This window comes from Ovis canadensis, chromosome 4 (genome assembly GCF_042477335.2).
Source record: "Ovis canadensis isolate MfBH-ARS-UI-01 breed Bighorn chromosome 4, ARS-UI_OviCan_v2, whole genome shotgun sequence".
NCBI classification, from domain to species: domain Eukaryota; kingdom Metazoa; phylum Chordata; class Mammalia; order Artiodactyla; family Bovidae; genus Ovis; species Ovis canadensis.
The window spans coordinates 114,528,384-114,546,395 of NC_091248.1; the positions used below are offsets into that span (position 1 = coordinate 114,528,384).

The 18,012-nt window shown below is 41.4% G+C and overlaps 1 protein-coding gene across 8 annotated transcripts in view; it reads right to left on the reverse strand.

Annotated features, from left to right (window-relative positions):
* The window catches only part of MTPN (myotrophin), a 130,648-nt gene that overhangs the window by 46,444 nt on the left and 66,192 nt on the right, over nt 1–18,012 (reverse strand). Inside the window, exon 4 of one of the 8 annotated variants that reach the window (XM_069588468.1) lies at nt 1,566–1,632. The exons of 6 other annotated variants lie outside the window; for them this stretch is intronic. In XM_069588468.1, coding sequence (XP_069444569.1) covers nt 1,600–1,632 — 33 coding nt within the window. In that variant the 3' untranslated portion in view covers nt 1,566–1,599. Of the gene's footprint in view, nt 1–1,565; nt 1,633–14,053; nt 17,235–18,012 lie in introns of those variants that run through there. One more of the 8 variants, XM_069588466.1, reaches the window with a different exon arrangement.

An 18,012-nucleotide genomic window follows, 5' to 3' on the forward strand; every position in this document is an offset into this window, starting at 1 on the left:
TGAATGGAGAGTTAAGCGTGGCCAAGTTTTTTTTTTTTAATATTTATTTTTACTTATTTATTTCTTTGGCTATGCCAGGTGTTAGCTGCAGCACACAGGATCTTTACTTATGGCAAGTGGGATCTAGTTCCCTGACCAGGGATTGATCCTAGGTCCCCTGCATTGGGAGTTCAGAGTCTTAGCCACTGGACCGCTAGGGCAGACTCTGACCATGGAGGGTTTTTAAGGAAGAAATGACTATGAGAGAAGCTGAAACTGAGGGTGTATAATCAAGCAATTTTGATGAAGTTTTGGATCATTATGATTTTTAAAATGATATTGTGGTATATAGTCAATTAATGGATTTTCATAAACATTCCTAGCAGGACTGAAATGTTTTCTTTTTGTGAGTGGGTGGCAGTGAGGATCATAGGTTTAGTTGTGGATGTTGAAGATAGTTGGAGGTCTAGGCCCAGAGCTTGGGGGAGATTTCAAGAAAGATGTAAATCTGGGAGTCATTCTGGTGGACGGGGGTGGCTCCTGGAGCCCTTAAGTTATTGTCTGTATCCCTGAACTGGCTTTGGAGTTGCCATTTCTTGTGTTGATATTAAAGATCTGTGTAAGGAACTCTTCTAGTCCTGTACAACTTCTCTCTCCAGCAGGGTGGGGACTCCTGTCATAAAAAATGAACCCTGGTTTCCTGGGTTGATGGTGTGATAGGCTTTTTGTGGAGGTGTCTCCTTGAGAATGAGACGAGATTAAAAGTGCTTTAGGAGTTAGGATGCCGAAGGACTCTATCAAGTTGGCTTGAAACTTATCTCCAGGATGTTCTTGTTCATGCCCCCACACTCCTGGAACCCTCTCTGTTGTGACTGGAAACAGGATATCTTCAGGTTTCCTGAAACCTGGCGCAACTGTTTTCTCAAAATACACTGTGTTTAAACACCTTGAATCATTTTGTGACCATCTTGTGCTGCAGAATCAGCAGGGCTCTCAGCACTTTTTCTTGCCCACGTGTTTGCCTCCATTAGTCATCCGGTTTAAACCTGGCTAACCAGTACTGCTCGTCAGCTGTTTACCATGGTCCCTGGAGGCCTGAGTGGTCCTAATGAAACTTTATTAGACCCATTAAGCATCGTTAAGGGAGGAAGCAGGATTGGGCAATGAGGACCTCTTAATTCAAATTTGGTTGGATGGATTTACTTTGGGACATGAGGAACCTGGTTTGTCCTTGGTGTCAGGACTGTGTCTGACCTCCTGGGAACCAGCCAGGTGTGACCACCTGGACAGGTTCATCTAGGATGCAAGCTCATCTGCATGCTAAGTGTCACCGTGTGCAGGAAAGGACAGAACACAGCATGAGCAAAGGAAGTGCTCGGCTGCAGACTTCTACTTGAAATCAGCCTCGGGCAGCCCCATGTTCCGCCACCTGGAATCGGCTTCCACGTCCTCCCCTTTGACGTGTTAGCCCACAAGGTTATGGAAGCATAAACTTTTTCCTTCTTTTTGAAAAATTTGATTTATTTATTTTTGCTTGTGTCGGGTCTTCCACGCTGCACGGGCTTTTCTCTAGTTGCAGTCAGCGGGGGCTATTCTGGTTGCAGTGTGCTGATGAGAGAGTTAATTCCTAGGAAGGTTGAGAAGTCCAGGTCCCTGACAAGGAGAAAGGGGTCCAAGGCTCTTTAGAAAAGGACAAACATTTTTTTTCTACATTGCTTTGTCTTTATCTTAGCAAGATGCATAACAATGTATCTTGCTCAAGGATATGTTTCTCCTTAACAAAAACCATCTTACTAATCCTGTTATCTTAAGATGTCTGTTTTGGGAGTGAGTCTGATAAAAGTATATAAGGCTTTGCTAAGACTAGCAGTGGGGGTAAGGTGGGGGGCTGGGGACTCTCTGTCCCCCTGCTGATTGTCTATGTCAGAAGCTTTTTCTGTGCCTTTTCATGCTAATTTAGCCTGGTCCCTGGTCCTGAAGCTAAATCTTCGGAGATCATGAATCCGACATCGTTCACAGGAAAGGATCACCAGCTTCTCACTGTGCTGGCTTCTCTTGCTGCGGAGCACGGGCGCTGAAGCACAGGCTTCAGTAGTTGCAGCTCCCAGGCTTTAAAGCTCAGGCCCAGCAGTTGCTCTGAGGCATGTGGGATCTTCGTGGACCAGGGAACAAACTCCTGTCTCCTACATTGACAGGCAGATTCTTAATCACTGAGCCACCAGGGAAGCCCCTATTTTTTTCCTTCTTAACAAGGAGATGACAACCTCAAAGAGAAAGAATAGGGCTAAAAGTGTGGATGTGATTTTTGGCAAAAAAGATTGTCAAGTTAACTCATGACACGGTGGTAAAGAACCCACCTGCCAATTCAGGAGACACAAGAGATGAGGGCCCGATCCCTGGCTTGGGAAAATCCCCTGGAGGAGGGTATGGCAACCCTCTCCAGTATTCTTGCCTGAAGAATCCCATGAACATGGGAGCCTGGCGGGCTACAGTCCATGGGGTGGCAGAGAGTCAGACGCGACTGAAGCAGCTTAGCACGCACACAGGCACGGCAAGGCACTGAACATAATTCTTTCCTAAAATATGTCGGGAAGCACAAGGCAGAATAACTCAAATAACTGTGGCAGGAGAAAACTTGTAATAAAGATATTTTCTTTTTGTTCAACACTCCACAGTTTGGAAGGCACATTAAGTGGTGTGCTTGACTCTATATTATAATAAGATAGTTAAAAAAAAAAAAAGAAGATAGTGACTATCTCAGAAAAAAGGAAATTGAATTAAATGAAAACATTCTGAGCCAGAGGTGGTAGATTTTTTTAAACTCCCTAATATTTAGTCATTTATTTATTTATTTGGCATAGCTGATTTACAATGTCAATTTCTGTATGCAAGGTGATTCAGTTATATCTATATGTACATTCCTTTTTTAAAATATTCTTTTCCATTATGGTTTATCATAGGATACTGAATATCATTTTCTGTGCTCTACAGTAGAACGGGGGTCCCCAACGATCAGGATCTAATGCCTGAGATCTGAGGTGGAGCTGATGTAATAATAATAGAAATAAATCACATGATGCTCTAATGTGCTTGAATCATCCCCAAACCATCCCTGTCCCCACCTCACGCCCCCTGCCCCCAGGAAAAATTGTCTTCCATGGAACTGGTCCCTTGTGCTGAAAAGGTTGGGGGCTACTGCAGTAGGCCTTGTCATTTATCCGTTTCATATATAATAGCTTATGTCTGCTAACCCCAGTCTCCCATTCCATCCCTCCCCTCACCCCTCCTGCTTGGCCCCCACAAGTCTGTACTCTATAAGACCTCCTTTTAAAAAAACACATACATCTCTCTTTAAATGAGGGAGTTTAAACTTTTAAAACAGAATCCACTGGGTCACACAATCAAAATATATGTTTCCGGCTCGGCTATCCTCAGGGAGAATTCCCTTCTTTCTTCCACGTCATCAAACTTCGGCCAAACCTCCTGAGTGACGGGCTTCGTTGCCTGTGGCAACTGGGTGGCAGATGTCCAGGTTTTAATTGGGGTTTGTACTGATTCTCATCATCATGAAAAGAATTGCTAATAAAGACGTGAAACCAAGATTTAAACTCACAGCTACTGAAATGAGACGAACTCAGGATTGATGGTGCATTCAAAAAGAAAAGGCAGAGTAAGAAAAAGATGGCAAGCCACTCTCTAGTGTTTTGTGCTGAATGTGAGGAGTAGATATTTAGATGGCACATCCTCCTTGGGGCGACAAAGCCTGAGGACCTCACTCCTGTTTGGTAAAGCAAGCTAAGCACTGGTCAACCTCTCCCTGGACCCGGAAGCATTAGCGGCTCCCTACAGAGAGCTCTTCCCTGATGGCCAGGGAGGCCTGGCGTGCTGCTGTCTGTGGGGTCGAGCAGTCCATGGGTTGCTAAGAGTCGGGCATGACTTGAGCGACTCCCCTTTCACTTTTCACTTTCATGCATTGGAGAAGGCAATGGCAACCCACTCCAGTGTTCTTGCCTGGAGAATCCCAGGGACGGGGGAGCCTGGTGGGCTGCCGTCTGTGGGGTTGCACAGAGTCAGACACGACTGACGCGACTTAGCAGCAGCAGCAACCTTTCTTAGACAGAAAGCCAAAGTATTTTGCTTTTAGAGTGTTTTTTCTTTTCTTCAAGAGCTGAAAGGAAAGGAAATGCTGGACCCTTCATGGTTGTTGTTCAATCACTCAGTCCTGCCTGACCCTGCGATCCCATGGACTATAGCACACCAGGCTTCTCTGTCCTTCACTATCCCCTGGAGTTTGCTCAAACTCATGTCCATTGAGTCTGTGATGCCATCCAACCATCTCATCCTCTGTTGCCCCTTTCTCCTCCTGCCCTCAGTCATTCCCAGCATCAGGGTTTTTTCCAGTGAGCCAGCTCTTCACATCAGGTGGTCAAAGTACTGGAGCTTCAGCTTCAGCATCAGTCCTTCCAATAAATATTCAGGGTTAATTTCCTTTAGGATTGACTGGTTTGATCTCTGCTTTCCAAGGGACTGTCAAGTGTCTCCTCAAGCACCACCATTCGAAAACATCAGTTCTTCGGTGCTCAGTCTTCTTTATAGTCCAGCTCTCACATCCATTTATGACTACTGGAAAAACCATAGTTTTGACTGGATGTACGTTTGTCAGCAAAGTGATGTCTCTGCTTTTTAATATGCTCTCTAGGTTTGTCATAGTTTTTCTTCCAAGGAGCAAGCGTCTTTTAATTTCATGGCTGCAGTCACCATCTGCAGTAATTTAGAGCCCAAGAAAATAAAGTCTGTCGCCGTTTTCATTGTTTCTCCATCTATTTGCCATAGCCAGCTTTTTCACTCTCCTCTTTTACCTTCACGAGAGTATCTTTAGTTCCTCTTTGCTTTCTGCCATTAGGGTGGTGTCATCTGCATATCTGAGGTTATTGATATTTCTCCTAGCAGTCTTGATTCCAGTTTGGGCTTCATCCAGCCCAGTGTTTTGCATGATGTACTCTGCATGTAAGTTAAATAAGCAGGGTGACAGTATTCAGCCTTGATGTACTCCTTTCCCAATTTTGAACCAGTCCATTGTTCCATGTCTGGTTCTAACTGTTGCATTTTGACCTACCTACAAATTTCCCAGAAGGCAGGTAAGTTGGTTTAGTATTCCCATCTCTTTAAGAATTTTCCAGTTTGTTGTGATCCACATAGTCAAATGTGTAGTCAGTGAGGCAGAAGTAGATGTTTTTCTAGAACTTTCTTGCTTTTTTTATGATCCAGTGTGTGTACTGTGTGTACTAAGTCACTTCAGTTGTGTTGACTCTTTGTGACCCATGGACTGTAGCCCACCAGGCTCCTCTGTCCTTGGGATTCTCCAGGCAGGACTACTGGAGTGCGTTGCCATGCCCCCCTCCAGAGGATCTTCCCAATTGAACACTTGTCTCTGATGCCTCCTGCATTGGCAGGCAGGTTCTTTATCACTAGTGCCACCTTGGAAACCCTATGATCCAACAGATATTGGCAGTTTGATTCCTCTGCCTCTTCTAAATCCAGCTTGTATCTCTCTTAAGTTTTTGGTTCACATACTGTTGAAGCCTCCCTTGAAGGAATTTGAGAATTACCTTGCTAGCATGTGAAATGAGTGCAATTGTGTAATTGTTTGAACATTTTTTGGCATTTCCCTTCTTTGGGATTGGAATGAAAATCGACCTTTTCTAATCCTGTGGCCACTGCTGAGTTTTCCAAATTTGCTGTCATATTTGAGTGCAGCACTTTCATAGCATCATCTTTTAGGATTTGAAATAGCTCAACTGGAATTCCATTACCTCCACTAGCTTTGTTTATAGTAATGCTTCCTAAGGCCCACTTGACTTCACACTCCAGGATATCTGGCTCTAGGTGGGTGACCACACCATCAAGGTTATCCAGATCATTAAGAGCTTTTTTGCATAGTTCTTCTGTGCATTTTTGCCACCTCTTCTTAATCTCTTCTGCTTCTGTTAGGTCCATACCGTTTCTGTCCTTTATTATGCCCATCCTTTCATGAAATATTCCCTTGGTATCTCCAATTTTCTTAAAGATCTCTAGTCTTTCCCATTCTGTTGTTTTCCTCTATTTCTTTGCATTGTTCATTGAAGAATATCTTCTCTCTCCTTGCTGTTCTTTGGAACTCTGCATTCAGATGGGTGTATCTTTCCCTTTCTCCTTTGCCTTTGCTTCTCTTTTCTCAAGTATTTGTAAGGCCTCCTCAGACAAGCTTTTTGCCTTCTCACATTTCTTTTTCTTGTGGATGGTTTTGGTTATTGCCTCTGGTACAATATTAAAACCTCCATCCATAGTTCTTCAGGAACTCAGTCTATCTGATATAGTCCCTTGAATTTATTTATCCCCTCCACTGTATAATCATAAGGGATTTGATTTAGGTCATACCTGAATGACCTAGTGGTTTTCCCTATTTCTTCAATTTATATCTGAATTTTGCAATAAGGAGGTCGTGATCTGGTCATGATTAAAAGGATGATGCTTTCCTTTTAATGAGACATATCTTCTTGTCCCTAGGTGACGCTCCTGATGTTTCATCAACAGATTTCCTCCATCTAGGGTGGGGTGTCATTGTCTCTTGCTGCATTTAAAAAAAAACCCCAAACCCTAGTGGCTTAAAACAACCATATATATTTGTTTATAATTCTGCAATTTGAGCTAGGTCCAGTTGGTGTTTCTTCTGATCTCACCTGAGGTCACTCATGGCTACAGTTCTCTGGGGGCCCAAATGGGGTGGGATAGTCCAAGATGGTCTCACTCATCTGTCTGGTGGGTAGCTGGTGTTGTGGACTAGGGTACCTCAGCTCCTCATGTGGTCTCTCCTGAGGTATAACTCTGGATTACTTTCCATGCTGAGATTGCTAAGCTCTAAGGAGGCAAGCCCCAGCAAGGCAACACCTGTTTCTGCTTCTCCTGGTTTCATGTTCGATGCCCATTTGGCCCCAGTAGGTCACATGGCCAAGCCCTAGTGTCAGTGTGAGAAAGGGTTGCCCCAAAGCCTACATACCCAGACATGACTCACTGGAGACCATTACTGTAATAATCTACTCTAGGTATGAAGACAGGTGCATTATTTATAGGCTTGAAGTAAAGTGAAAGTTGCTCAGTCATGTCCGACTCTTTGTCCCCATGGACTATACCGTCCATGGAATTCTTCAGGCAAGAATACTGGAGTGGGTAGCCTTTCCCTTCTCCAGGGGATCTTCCTGACCCAGGAATTGAACCAGGGTCTCCTGCATTGCAGGCAGGTTCTTTACCAACTGAGCTATCAGGGAAGCCCATTTATAGGCTTGGCTTTTATTAATAATTTGTTTCATTTAACACATTACATTCTCCAATGACTTGCTGATCACTCTCTAATTAGGTCCTGGTCAGTCCTACAGAGTTTTCTTTAACTTATCTGAACTAAACAAGTATATCAGGAGTTGGCAAGCTTTTTGTGTGAAGGGCCAGAGAGTAAATATTTTAGGCTTTCCTTCCTTGTGAGCTATCAAGTCTCTGTTACAACTACTCACCTCTCCTTTTGAAGTGTGCGAGAGGCCATAAATAATATGCAAGTGAATGGATGTAAAACTGTGTTCCAATAAAAAACTGTATTTATAAAAAAACAGGTGGTGGGCCAGGTTAGGTCTGTGGGACATAGTGTGCTGATTCTTGATCTATATATTAATTCTAGATACCAGAAAAACAGTGCATTCAAGTAGTGCTATTTTTCAAACGAAAAATTGAATGTCATCTCTGCAGAATTTGATTTTGTCATGAGAAGTGATTGATCAAGGCATGTTACATGATACTTTTCATCTAATTGCTTAACATCATAAACAAACTCATAAAATGTTTTCTTATAGAGTCATAAAATGTTTAAGAACTTGGAAAGTGTGTATTTACTGAATAAAATGTCCTAAGTTGGTTCAGTGAGAGCTGGAGAGGCAATTTATGTAGAAAGCACAGCCTACCACTAGTATATGGCAGGTTGAGTATGTGCAAGTTACCTGACTTCTCCGAGCTTTAGTTTTCTCATTTGAAAATAGTCCTACCTTATAGTTTTATGAAGTGAAAATGAGTTAGTTCATAGGAAATAGTTAGCATATGACCAGACCATAATAGATGCTCAGTTAAAATGTGAAACAAACATCAAAATGTCATAAAATTCTAATTCCCTTAAATAGTAATTTTTGATAAGCCTGGGTACATGATAGGATTTCCAGGTTCATCGTGTTTAGTTTCAAAAACTTAATTTTCACTTTATTAGAAATAATAGGCAAGTTCAGTAAAGTCAGAGGATACGAAAATCAGTCTACAAAAATGAGTTGCATTTCTATATGCAAACAACTATCCAAAAAGGAAAATGGAATTCTAATGTGGTCCAGTGCTTAGGAATCTGTGCTCTTACTGCTGAAGGCCCAGGTTCAATCCTGGGTCAGAGAAGTAGGATCCTACAAGCTGTGCAGTGTAGCCAAAAACAAAGAGGAAATTAAGAAAACAATTCCATTTGCAATAGTGTAAAAAAGAATAGGATATTTAGGAATAAAGTTAACAACCAAAGTGGTGAAATCTTGTACACTAAAAACTACAAATCATTGATAAAAGAAATACAGATGGAAAGATGTCCCACATTCACAGACTGGAAAAATTAATATTGTTGGACTGTCCCTATTTACCAAAATGATCTATGGATTCAATGTAATTCTTATTAAAATCCCAAAGACATTTTTACAGGAATAGAAAAACAATCTTAAAGTTCATTTGGAACCATAGACCCTGAGTAGCCAAAGCAGTTTTGAGCAAGAAGAACAAAGCTCCCTGATTTTAAAAACATGTTATGAAGTTACCATCATCAAAACAGTATAGTACTGGCATAAAAACAGACATTCAGACAGACTGTGGAACAGAATAAAAGAAATTAGAAATGAACTCTGGCATATACGTATGCTCAACTAATATTTGACAGAGGAGCCAAGAAGACTCAATGTGGAAAAGATAGTCTTCAATTAACAGTGTTGGGAAAACTAGATATCCCTGTGTAAAAGAATAAGATTGAATTCTCATCTCACACTATATACAAAACTCAACTCAAAATGGATTAAAGACTTAAAGCCCCAGTGCAATAAGACTCCGAGAAAATACAGGGAAAGAGCTTCTAACACTGGTTTCTGAAATAGTTTCTTTGATATAGTATCACAAGCACAGGCAACAAAAGCAAAACAAGATTAAGTGTGGCCACATCAAACTAAAAAGCTTCTGCACAGCAAAAGAAACCATCAACAAAATGAAAGGTCAGCCTACGCAATAGGAGAAAATATTTGCAGACCATATAGCTGATAAGGGGTTAATATTCAAATATATAAGGAACTATATAACTCAATGGGATCTTCCTGGTGGCTCAGGCAGTAAAGCCTTTAATGCGGGTAGACCTGGGTTCAATCCCTGGGTCGGGAAGATTCCCTGGAGAAGGAAATGGCAACCCACTCCAGTACTCTTGCCTGGAAAACACCATGGATGGAGGAGCCTGGCAGGCTACAGTCCATGGGGTTGCAAAGAGTAGGACATGACTGAGTGACTTCACTTTCTTTCTATAACTCAATAGCGGGAAAAAAAAACAAAAACAACAACAACAACAAACCACCCAAATAATTTGATTTTAAAAATGGGCAAATTCCCAAATAATTTGATAAAAAATGTCTGAATAGACATTTTTCCAAAGAAGACATACACATGGCCACCATATATATGAAAAAGAGCTCAATGTCACTAATCATCATTTTTGTTGTTTAGTCACTAAGTTGTATCCAACTCCTTTGTGACCCCATAGACTGTAGCCTGCAAGGCTTCTCTGTTCATGAGATTTCCTATGGAAGAATACTGGAGTGAATTGCCATTTCCTACTCCAGGGGATCCTCCTGACATAGGGATTGAACCTGTGTCTCTTGAGTCTCTTGCATTGGCAGGCACATTCTTTACAACTAAGCCACCTGGGAAGCATCCCTAATCAAGGAACTGCAAATCAAAACCACAATGAGATATCACCTTAACACCAGTTGGGATGGCTGTTATCAAAACAAAACCTCATAAAGGACAAATGTTGGTAAGGATGTGGAGAAAAGGGAACCCTTATTATTTGTGAGAACGTAAATTCATGCAACTATTACGGAAAACAACATTGAGGTTCCTTAAAATATTAAAAATAGAATTACCATTTGATTCAGTGATTCCATTTCTGGGTATATAACCAATGAAAGTAAAACCAAGATCTCAAAGAGATAGTTGAATGATAGTTGAATGCACTCCCACATTCCTTGCAGCATTATTCATGATAGCCAAGACATGGAGACAACTTAAATATCTGTTGCTATACAAATGGACAAAGAAAATGTGATATAGGGGTAATATTATTTAGCCCTGGAAAAAGGAAATTCTGCCATTTGCGGCAAGATAGGTGTTACGCTAAGTGAAATGTCAGAAACAAGTCGTGTGTAGAATTAAAAGGATTCAAATTCACAGTAGCAGAGACAGAATGGAGACTGCCAACCCCTAGGGGAGGCGAAAGTGGGGAGGTGTTGGCTAAAGGTTACAATGTTCATATTATGCAAAATAAATCAGTTAGGCAGATCTACTTTTTATAATGTCATCTTTTCACTGAAGTATAGCTGACTCACAGTGTTGTGCCAGTCTTTACTGTATGGCAAAGTGGCTGAGTTATCCACAGTCATCTCATGTGCAGTCATCTCTGACTCTTTGCGACCCCATGGACTACACAGCACGCCAGGCTTCCCTGTCTTTCAGTATCTCCCGGAATTTGCTCAGACTCATGTCCATTGAGTCAATGATGCCATCCAACCATCTCATCCTCTTTTACCCCCTTTTCCTCCTGTTCTCAGTCTTTCCCAGCATCAGGGTCTTTTCCAATGAGTTGGCTCTTCACATTGGGTGGTCAAAGCATTGGAACTTCAGCATCAGTCCTTCCAATGAATACTCAAGGTTGATTTCCTTTAGGATTGCCTGGTTTGATGTAGACATTCTTTTTGATTATGGTTTATCACAGGATATTGAACATATTTCCCAGTGCTATACAGTAAGACTTTATTGTTTATCCATCATATATATAATAGCTTGCACCTGCTAATCCTGAACTCCCAGCCCTTCCCTCCCCCATAAATTTTCTGTTATGCAAAATAAGTTCTGTAGACCTATTATTAAGAAAAAGAGGTACCAGGGCTGCTAGGCTTCCTTGAACTTTCTGCAAGGGAGCACCGAGGTATAAGCTCTGGTTTTGGAAGAGAATAGTTTTTCTTCTTCATTTAATTTGAAGGAGTGTGGGCTCTAAAATCAAACAGAACTATTGGCTGTGAGCAAGTTATTTAACTTTATACTCTCTTTTCCTTAACATATATCTTTAACATGATTATTATGAAAATTGAAAAAGATAATATAAAAGGGCCGTTTCCTTGCTGGCTCAGTCAGTAAAGAGTCCGCTTGCAATGAAGGAGACCCAAGTTCAATCCCTGGGTTGGGAAGATCCCCTGGAGAAGGAAATGGCAACCCACTCTAGTATTCTTGCCTGGGAAATCCCATGGACAGAGGAGCCTGCGAGGGTAACAGTCCATGGGGTTGCAAACAGTTGGACACGACTGAGCACCTAAACCACCACCAGAGTAAAAAGTTCTCAGCACAACTCCTAGCTGTAACACAATATTTATTTATTAAAATTCTACTAGTAAAATTAAATTAACTTAGATCGAGTACTTTCAAGCCTACTGAAATTGGACTCACAATTCACCAACAGGGGTACATGGCTAGACTTGGTGGGTGTGCATAAACATATAGGACATTATTAAATATCAAGAAGATACACAGATATCGGATACAGCCTTAGATTTGTTAGAAAAACCTTAGAAAAACACAGCTTCTTTTTAAAAAGAAAGTTATCTAATAGTGTCTTCAAAATCAGCATCCAGTGGCTAAGAATTGTCTATACATTATTTTTCTTTGTGTGATAAGATGCTGTGGCCTGTCAACACTGCCAGACCTGTGACCCATCGTTCTACCCAAATGATGCGAATGAGGCTGCTCTGCTGCAGCTGCTGAATGCGTAGAAGTTGCTAGGGTGGCCAGACCATCCTTTGTGTCGCTACTCTATTTACAGCTGTGTTTTAGTATAGACTACAAATAGCTCAGTGACCTGCATTTGACCCCATGGTCAGCGTTTCCTCAGCATGTAATTGATTTCAGTCTGTAAGTTCAGTGGTACTTTTGAGGCTGCTTGGCCAATATTTGAGTACAATGACACTTAGGTGTAGCCCCACGATCCTAATAGCCAGTAATCCTTTAGCTAGGATTTACTAAAACAAAGTTTATCTTGCATTTGACTGTATAATGATTTGACCTTAGTGGTTCAGAGCAAATACAGTGAAAGTCTGCTATGTATCAGGTGTTCCTAAAGCTGCTGATAAATTCTACTGTGTGTGCTAAGTCTCTTCAGTCGTGTCTGACTCTAGAAAAATATCCTATGGCAGACGTGTGATGATCCAGTTAGTGTCTGGGGAAGATGGTGGATCTAAAACAGGAGATGGTTTGTTGGCACAAGGGTGGCTGTTCCCGAGTTGGTGGTACACCCGGTGCAGTAGCAAATCCATATCCAAAGCACTGATACCTCCATAGGACAGCAGAGATGAGAAGGCACCTTTTCTCCCAGAGGGCTCTCCTGATATAGGAGACTGCCAGGCAGAAGCCAGCAGGGACACAGCTGGACTAGAGCCATCCCTGTGACCTGCGCCATAAGCATGAGATTTATCACATATCTCCCCAAATTCCTTGCATGTTCCCCTCACTCAGGAATTCAAAGGGCTTGGACAAGTCTCAAGCCTCAGCAATTCAGCTATGAGGACTGTAACCATGAGTTGCTGCTGGAGACCATGGAAATACTGTCCACAGCCATTGATGGGACAATCCTAATCCTATCCTATTTTCCCTAATCCTTCAGGGAAAAATCCTAATAATGAAGGGTCATAGTTCAGCTGGTAAAGAATCAGCCTGCAGTGCAGGAGACCCCGGTTCAATTCCTGGGTCAGGAAGACCCCCGACAGAAGGGATAGGCTTCCCACTCCAGTATTCTTGGGCTTCCCTGGTGGCTCAGATGGTAAAGAATCTGCGTGTAATGCAGGAGACCTGGGTTCAATCCCTGGGTTGGGAAGAGCCCCCAGAGGTGGGCATGGCAACCTACTCCAGTATTGTCTGGAGAATCCCCATGGACAGAGAAGCCTGGTGGGCTCCTGTCCATAGAATTGCAGAGTTGGACACAACTAAGTGAATATACACATCATTCTTACCAGTGTTACATCTTTGGAACCGCTATTCTATCTTAATCGTTTTATCCAGAACATAACTTTGAAGCTTATCTTTAAATTCTCTCGGGTGTCCAGTTTTGCTGTTGCACGTGTCAGCAGCTTGTTTACTTTCTCTCCAGGAAGCCACCCTTGATGACATCTTGTTTAGAGGCTTTTTGTTTTTCTCTTTATTGTCTTGTACAAACTCATGTGCATTAGATTCACCTGGAGGGCTCAGTGTAACAGACTGCTGGGCCCGGGCTGGACATTTCTATCAAGTTTCCAGGTTACAGTTGCTAGTTTAGGGGCCACATTTTGAGAATAACTGATCTTACAGAAAGAGGACAAAATCTAACAGTCTGATATATTGTGAAAGGATTAATGAGGTTTAGCTTGATGCTATTCTAACACATATTAAGATCCTGACACTCCGATGTTTCCCAGTTACAGCCTGCTCATAAAACTCATCATTTGTTACAAACAGTGTGTACTGGGAAACTGACAGATGAGCAGAACCTCTCAATGAGATGAGTAGTATAGTTTATTTCAGTTAAATCTTTCCTAGTCTTATTTTCTTTCTAGAAGTGGAATAAGGGGGGGAAATTCAGATTAAAGTTTAAGGCAAAGTAGCAATACAGTTATAAAGAAGACTAGAGGAGGAAGGTGATAATAACCCAAAGTAACCAAGGGAAGAGAAAAATGAAAAACCCTGACACGTTGGCTGTAGCACAATTCAAGTTTATTCCATTTGTTCTTGCAACACAAAACTTAAACACAGTATTATTTAGCATTCTGATGTACATGAACTAGGATAATATGAGAAACCCAACTGTGTCAAATGTATTACACTGTGGAAAAAATGAACTCAAATATATCAAAATGCACAAAGCACTAGTCTTCCTCCATTACTGCTTAGAAAGATATGATTGTTTCTCCATTTACAAAATAGAATCAGGACAATTTAAATTTTTTAAAATTTTGCATGCAAACACTGCAATTGCTTATGTAGGAGGGCACTCTCACCAGCTTCTTCTATACACAATCGAGTATACAATATTGCATGGAAGAAAACAGCAGCTTAGTTGAAGTTTTAGGGGAAAAAAATCAAATAGGTACATATAGATTTGAAATCCATTATTTGGGGGAAGGAAATCAATGAATGAAGGGCCTGCTTGCTGGCAGCTTCCACCCATGGCATCCACCTACTTCTCCTTCAGGCCCCACTGGGTTTAGAAGGTGAGCTGTGCAGAGAACTACTGGGTCGATTCCGGGGCCGTTAGCTGACCTGTAAGTCTGCGGACGCCAGTCTGAAGCTGCAAGGGGGAATCTGTTAGGATACTAATGTAGACAGGTAAACCACCTGTTTTCACTTGAAATAGTGCATATGAAAAGACTGACTTAATACAAAACTACAGAACATGCAAGATTTTTTTCTGAGATGTTAAATATTACTGCAGTGGAGAACAAAACTTACTTAACCTTTTACTAATGCATGTAGTACCAAAAAAGCAGACAAGGTTTTCGCTTTCTTTATTCAAAATATGAACATTAAGTGTTGTAAATTTCTCTGCCAAGTGGTTCAGAAATACATTATAAATAACCTAGTTAAAAAAAAAAAGAAACTCTAAACCATCTTGGTCAGTCTATTCTATGTTTATCTGTTATTTTCTCAAGCAACCGCTTCATAATTACGGGGTTTACAAAAATGGTTGAGAAAGAAGAGGGAAGGCAAAGTAGCCTCTACTGCATTACAAGGATCACCAGGATAAACTGTACAAAGAATCACATGGTCCCTGGACCAGGTGACTGGAGGAAGCAGACCAGGTTTAGGAATGGTAGAACAGCACACTCTCTATAGTAGCCTACTACAGAAAACACTCGGAAAGTAAAGGTGAAAACTGTGCAGAGTAGAAGTTGAGCCTTTTTAACAGCAGTATGCCAAGAAGCGAAAACAAAGATATCAGAACACCTGATAGAGTGCCCTCCATCTTCAGCGAGGATCACTGTGTTTCAGTTCAGTGATGTCATAAAGCACTAATTACTGACTTCTAATCCAACTCTAATAGCCTGCATCAAGACAGCAGAATTAGCCACAGGTATCAAAGTATTTAAACCAGTATTCTGTGATTGTTTTCTTGGACGCAGGAAAATTCCAGGGTTAGGCTAGTTTTAAGTGAAAAAGCCACAGGATAAAAAAAGGGTTCACCGGGGAAAAATACACACAAACAAACCCACACATCAACCAACCAATCAGCAACTGGTAAGATTTGTTATTGGCCAGGCTGACTGTTCTTGGTACTAGTTTAACCCTGTTGTTAGGATGCTACATGGCCTTAAAAAATTGTCATTAATTCTTTATTAACCACAATCTGAATATAAGTCCCTAACCCACCCTCCCCCCACTTTTAAAAATTTGAGGTACATTCAATTATTGCATGACATGGCTAAGGAAAAATGCTAGTATTTTTAGTAAGCATATATGGATGGCAAGTCAAATGAATCTTATTTTATATGCAGGACAGCAAATTTAAGGGTATATGTATGTTTTAATTATCTGTACTGCTCAAGAAATAAACATTAGAAAATGTGCCTAACTATTTTCTGCAGGTCAGAACACCGTTTTAGGGCACTGTATTTTTAATACAGAATATAATTTGAAGGTGTCCCATTTTATGCAGTGCATAAAAGAGAAAAGAAAAATATATTAGGCAGGTGGGCTGGCATACATTCAGCACAAGCCTATCAACAACTCTGGGAAACCTGGTGACATGCGTATTTTTAAGAGATGGGGTTAAACTGGTCTGAACAGTATATCTCACCCCAGTGAGAGCTTTGGTGTAGTAAGTAATCAGCATCCAAGGTGGGTCTGACAGAGGCATTCCAAAAGAATGTTCCTTGATTCTCCAAACAGAACTGAGGCCAATCTATTCAAACAGCAAATGAAGAAAATCCATAGGTACTAAGACAACTGTTCTCTCTTTATCTAACAGGCTTATGGCTATGATTCTATTTTTAAATCCCCTTTTACTACCAGCAGGAGTTGGAAAAGTGTTTCAATGATCTATGTGCGAATCTAGAGGACGGGAAAAAAAATGCAGACTGGAATGATTTCTCCTTTAGACTTCCAAAATTTGAGATTTTATAAATATAACTAGTCAGTTTTACCTAAAGATACATGAAATCCATGTGAAGGGGGAGAGGAAACCCAAAGTCCAGCCGTCCAGCAGCGGAGGAGTATGTGCCCCCTCGCCTTAACCGAGCTCTCATGTAAAGCTGGAAGTCACCAGGGGAGATTTGGTCACCAACCACAGGGCAGCGCTCTTAACTATGCCGGGAAATCCCCACTAGAGTGCATCTTAAGGCAGAAGGCTAGAGCTAATTGCTTGTCTCAGCACCCTAAGTTTCGTCACAGCAGCCACTACTGCTCACACAGATAGGGCTACCAAATGTATAGTTGGCCTTGGTATAATCAGACCCTCAACACAATCTAATAAATTAGCTAGGGAGCTGAAAAGGTCAAATATTAACGGTATGTTTTGTCTTTGCTCTCCCATGGGTATCCGCTGTTTTTTTTTAAACTGGAAATGGAAAAGAGGCTGACCTGATCAGGAATCCTAGTAAAAGCCTGATCTTGTTTTTTTTTGTTCATTGTTTTTTTGTTCCTGGTAGTCTGATTGGTTATGAATTTCTCTCTCCCCTCACCCCTCTAAAAGTATTTTAGCTGAAGAAGCTGGCAGATAGAGAGTCACAGACAGACAGGCAGCAGTGTGAGGCCACAGGAGAGCCACCCTTCCAGAGCCGTCAGCCCGCCGTCCGTCACTGAAGGAGGGCTCTGATCGCCTGGTTGTCAGTGGCTTCAAGGGCAGTCAGCCCATCGGGGCCTTTCACAGTCTTATCGGCGCCCTGGAAAACAGGAAAGAACCTCTATCACTAAACAAGCCTACAGCCAAGAGAAGAGAACGAACACATACAAAACTTCTTGCTCCTGGAATCTGTTCCCTTGAAGGAAAAGCCCCAAGTTGTCAAGGACACAGATTAAGCTGTAAAAGTATCAGATTATTTTTCAGGCACTAGAAATATACTAACTACAAACACAACTTGCCAATAATATAGGCAATGACTGGTTTTTATTTATAATACCCAATCAATTAAGTTTTAAACAGGAAGATTCCTGTGTGTAGTATATAACGAGGGTGGGGAGAGAACACTTTTGCTAAAAAAAAAAAAAGCATTACTGTGACAACACTTTCTTCTTTGCAACACTTTTTGGAGAGTGCATAAATATTACACACATATTTTTAAAATCTAGAACTTATAAATCTTTTAGACAAATTCCTAAAGAACATGTATGATACTGGTCATTATACTTCCACTGGAATGTGAGCCAGGAAAGGAGGGTCCCTGTTATACTCCAGACAGATCCTCTCCAGTTTGCTCCCTTGTGCTTCTGGAGGAGAGTGCTGTTCTGGACATTTTACCTGCAACACGGCACTTCGGTTTTGAGAATGTGTACGTATGCTTTGGTTGGTGTCTGTTGTTCTTATCCATCTTCCCTTATTAGAAAAAAACTCAACGTAAGTAGAAATCTTATTCATATTATCCACTACTGTGTCCGCAGTATTTAAACAAGTGCCTGGTACACGGGAGGTGGATTTGCTCCCAAACCATGTCTGAGCTCTCT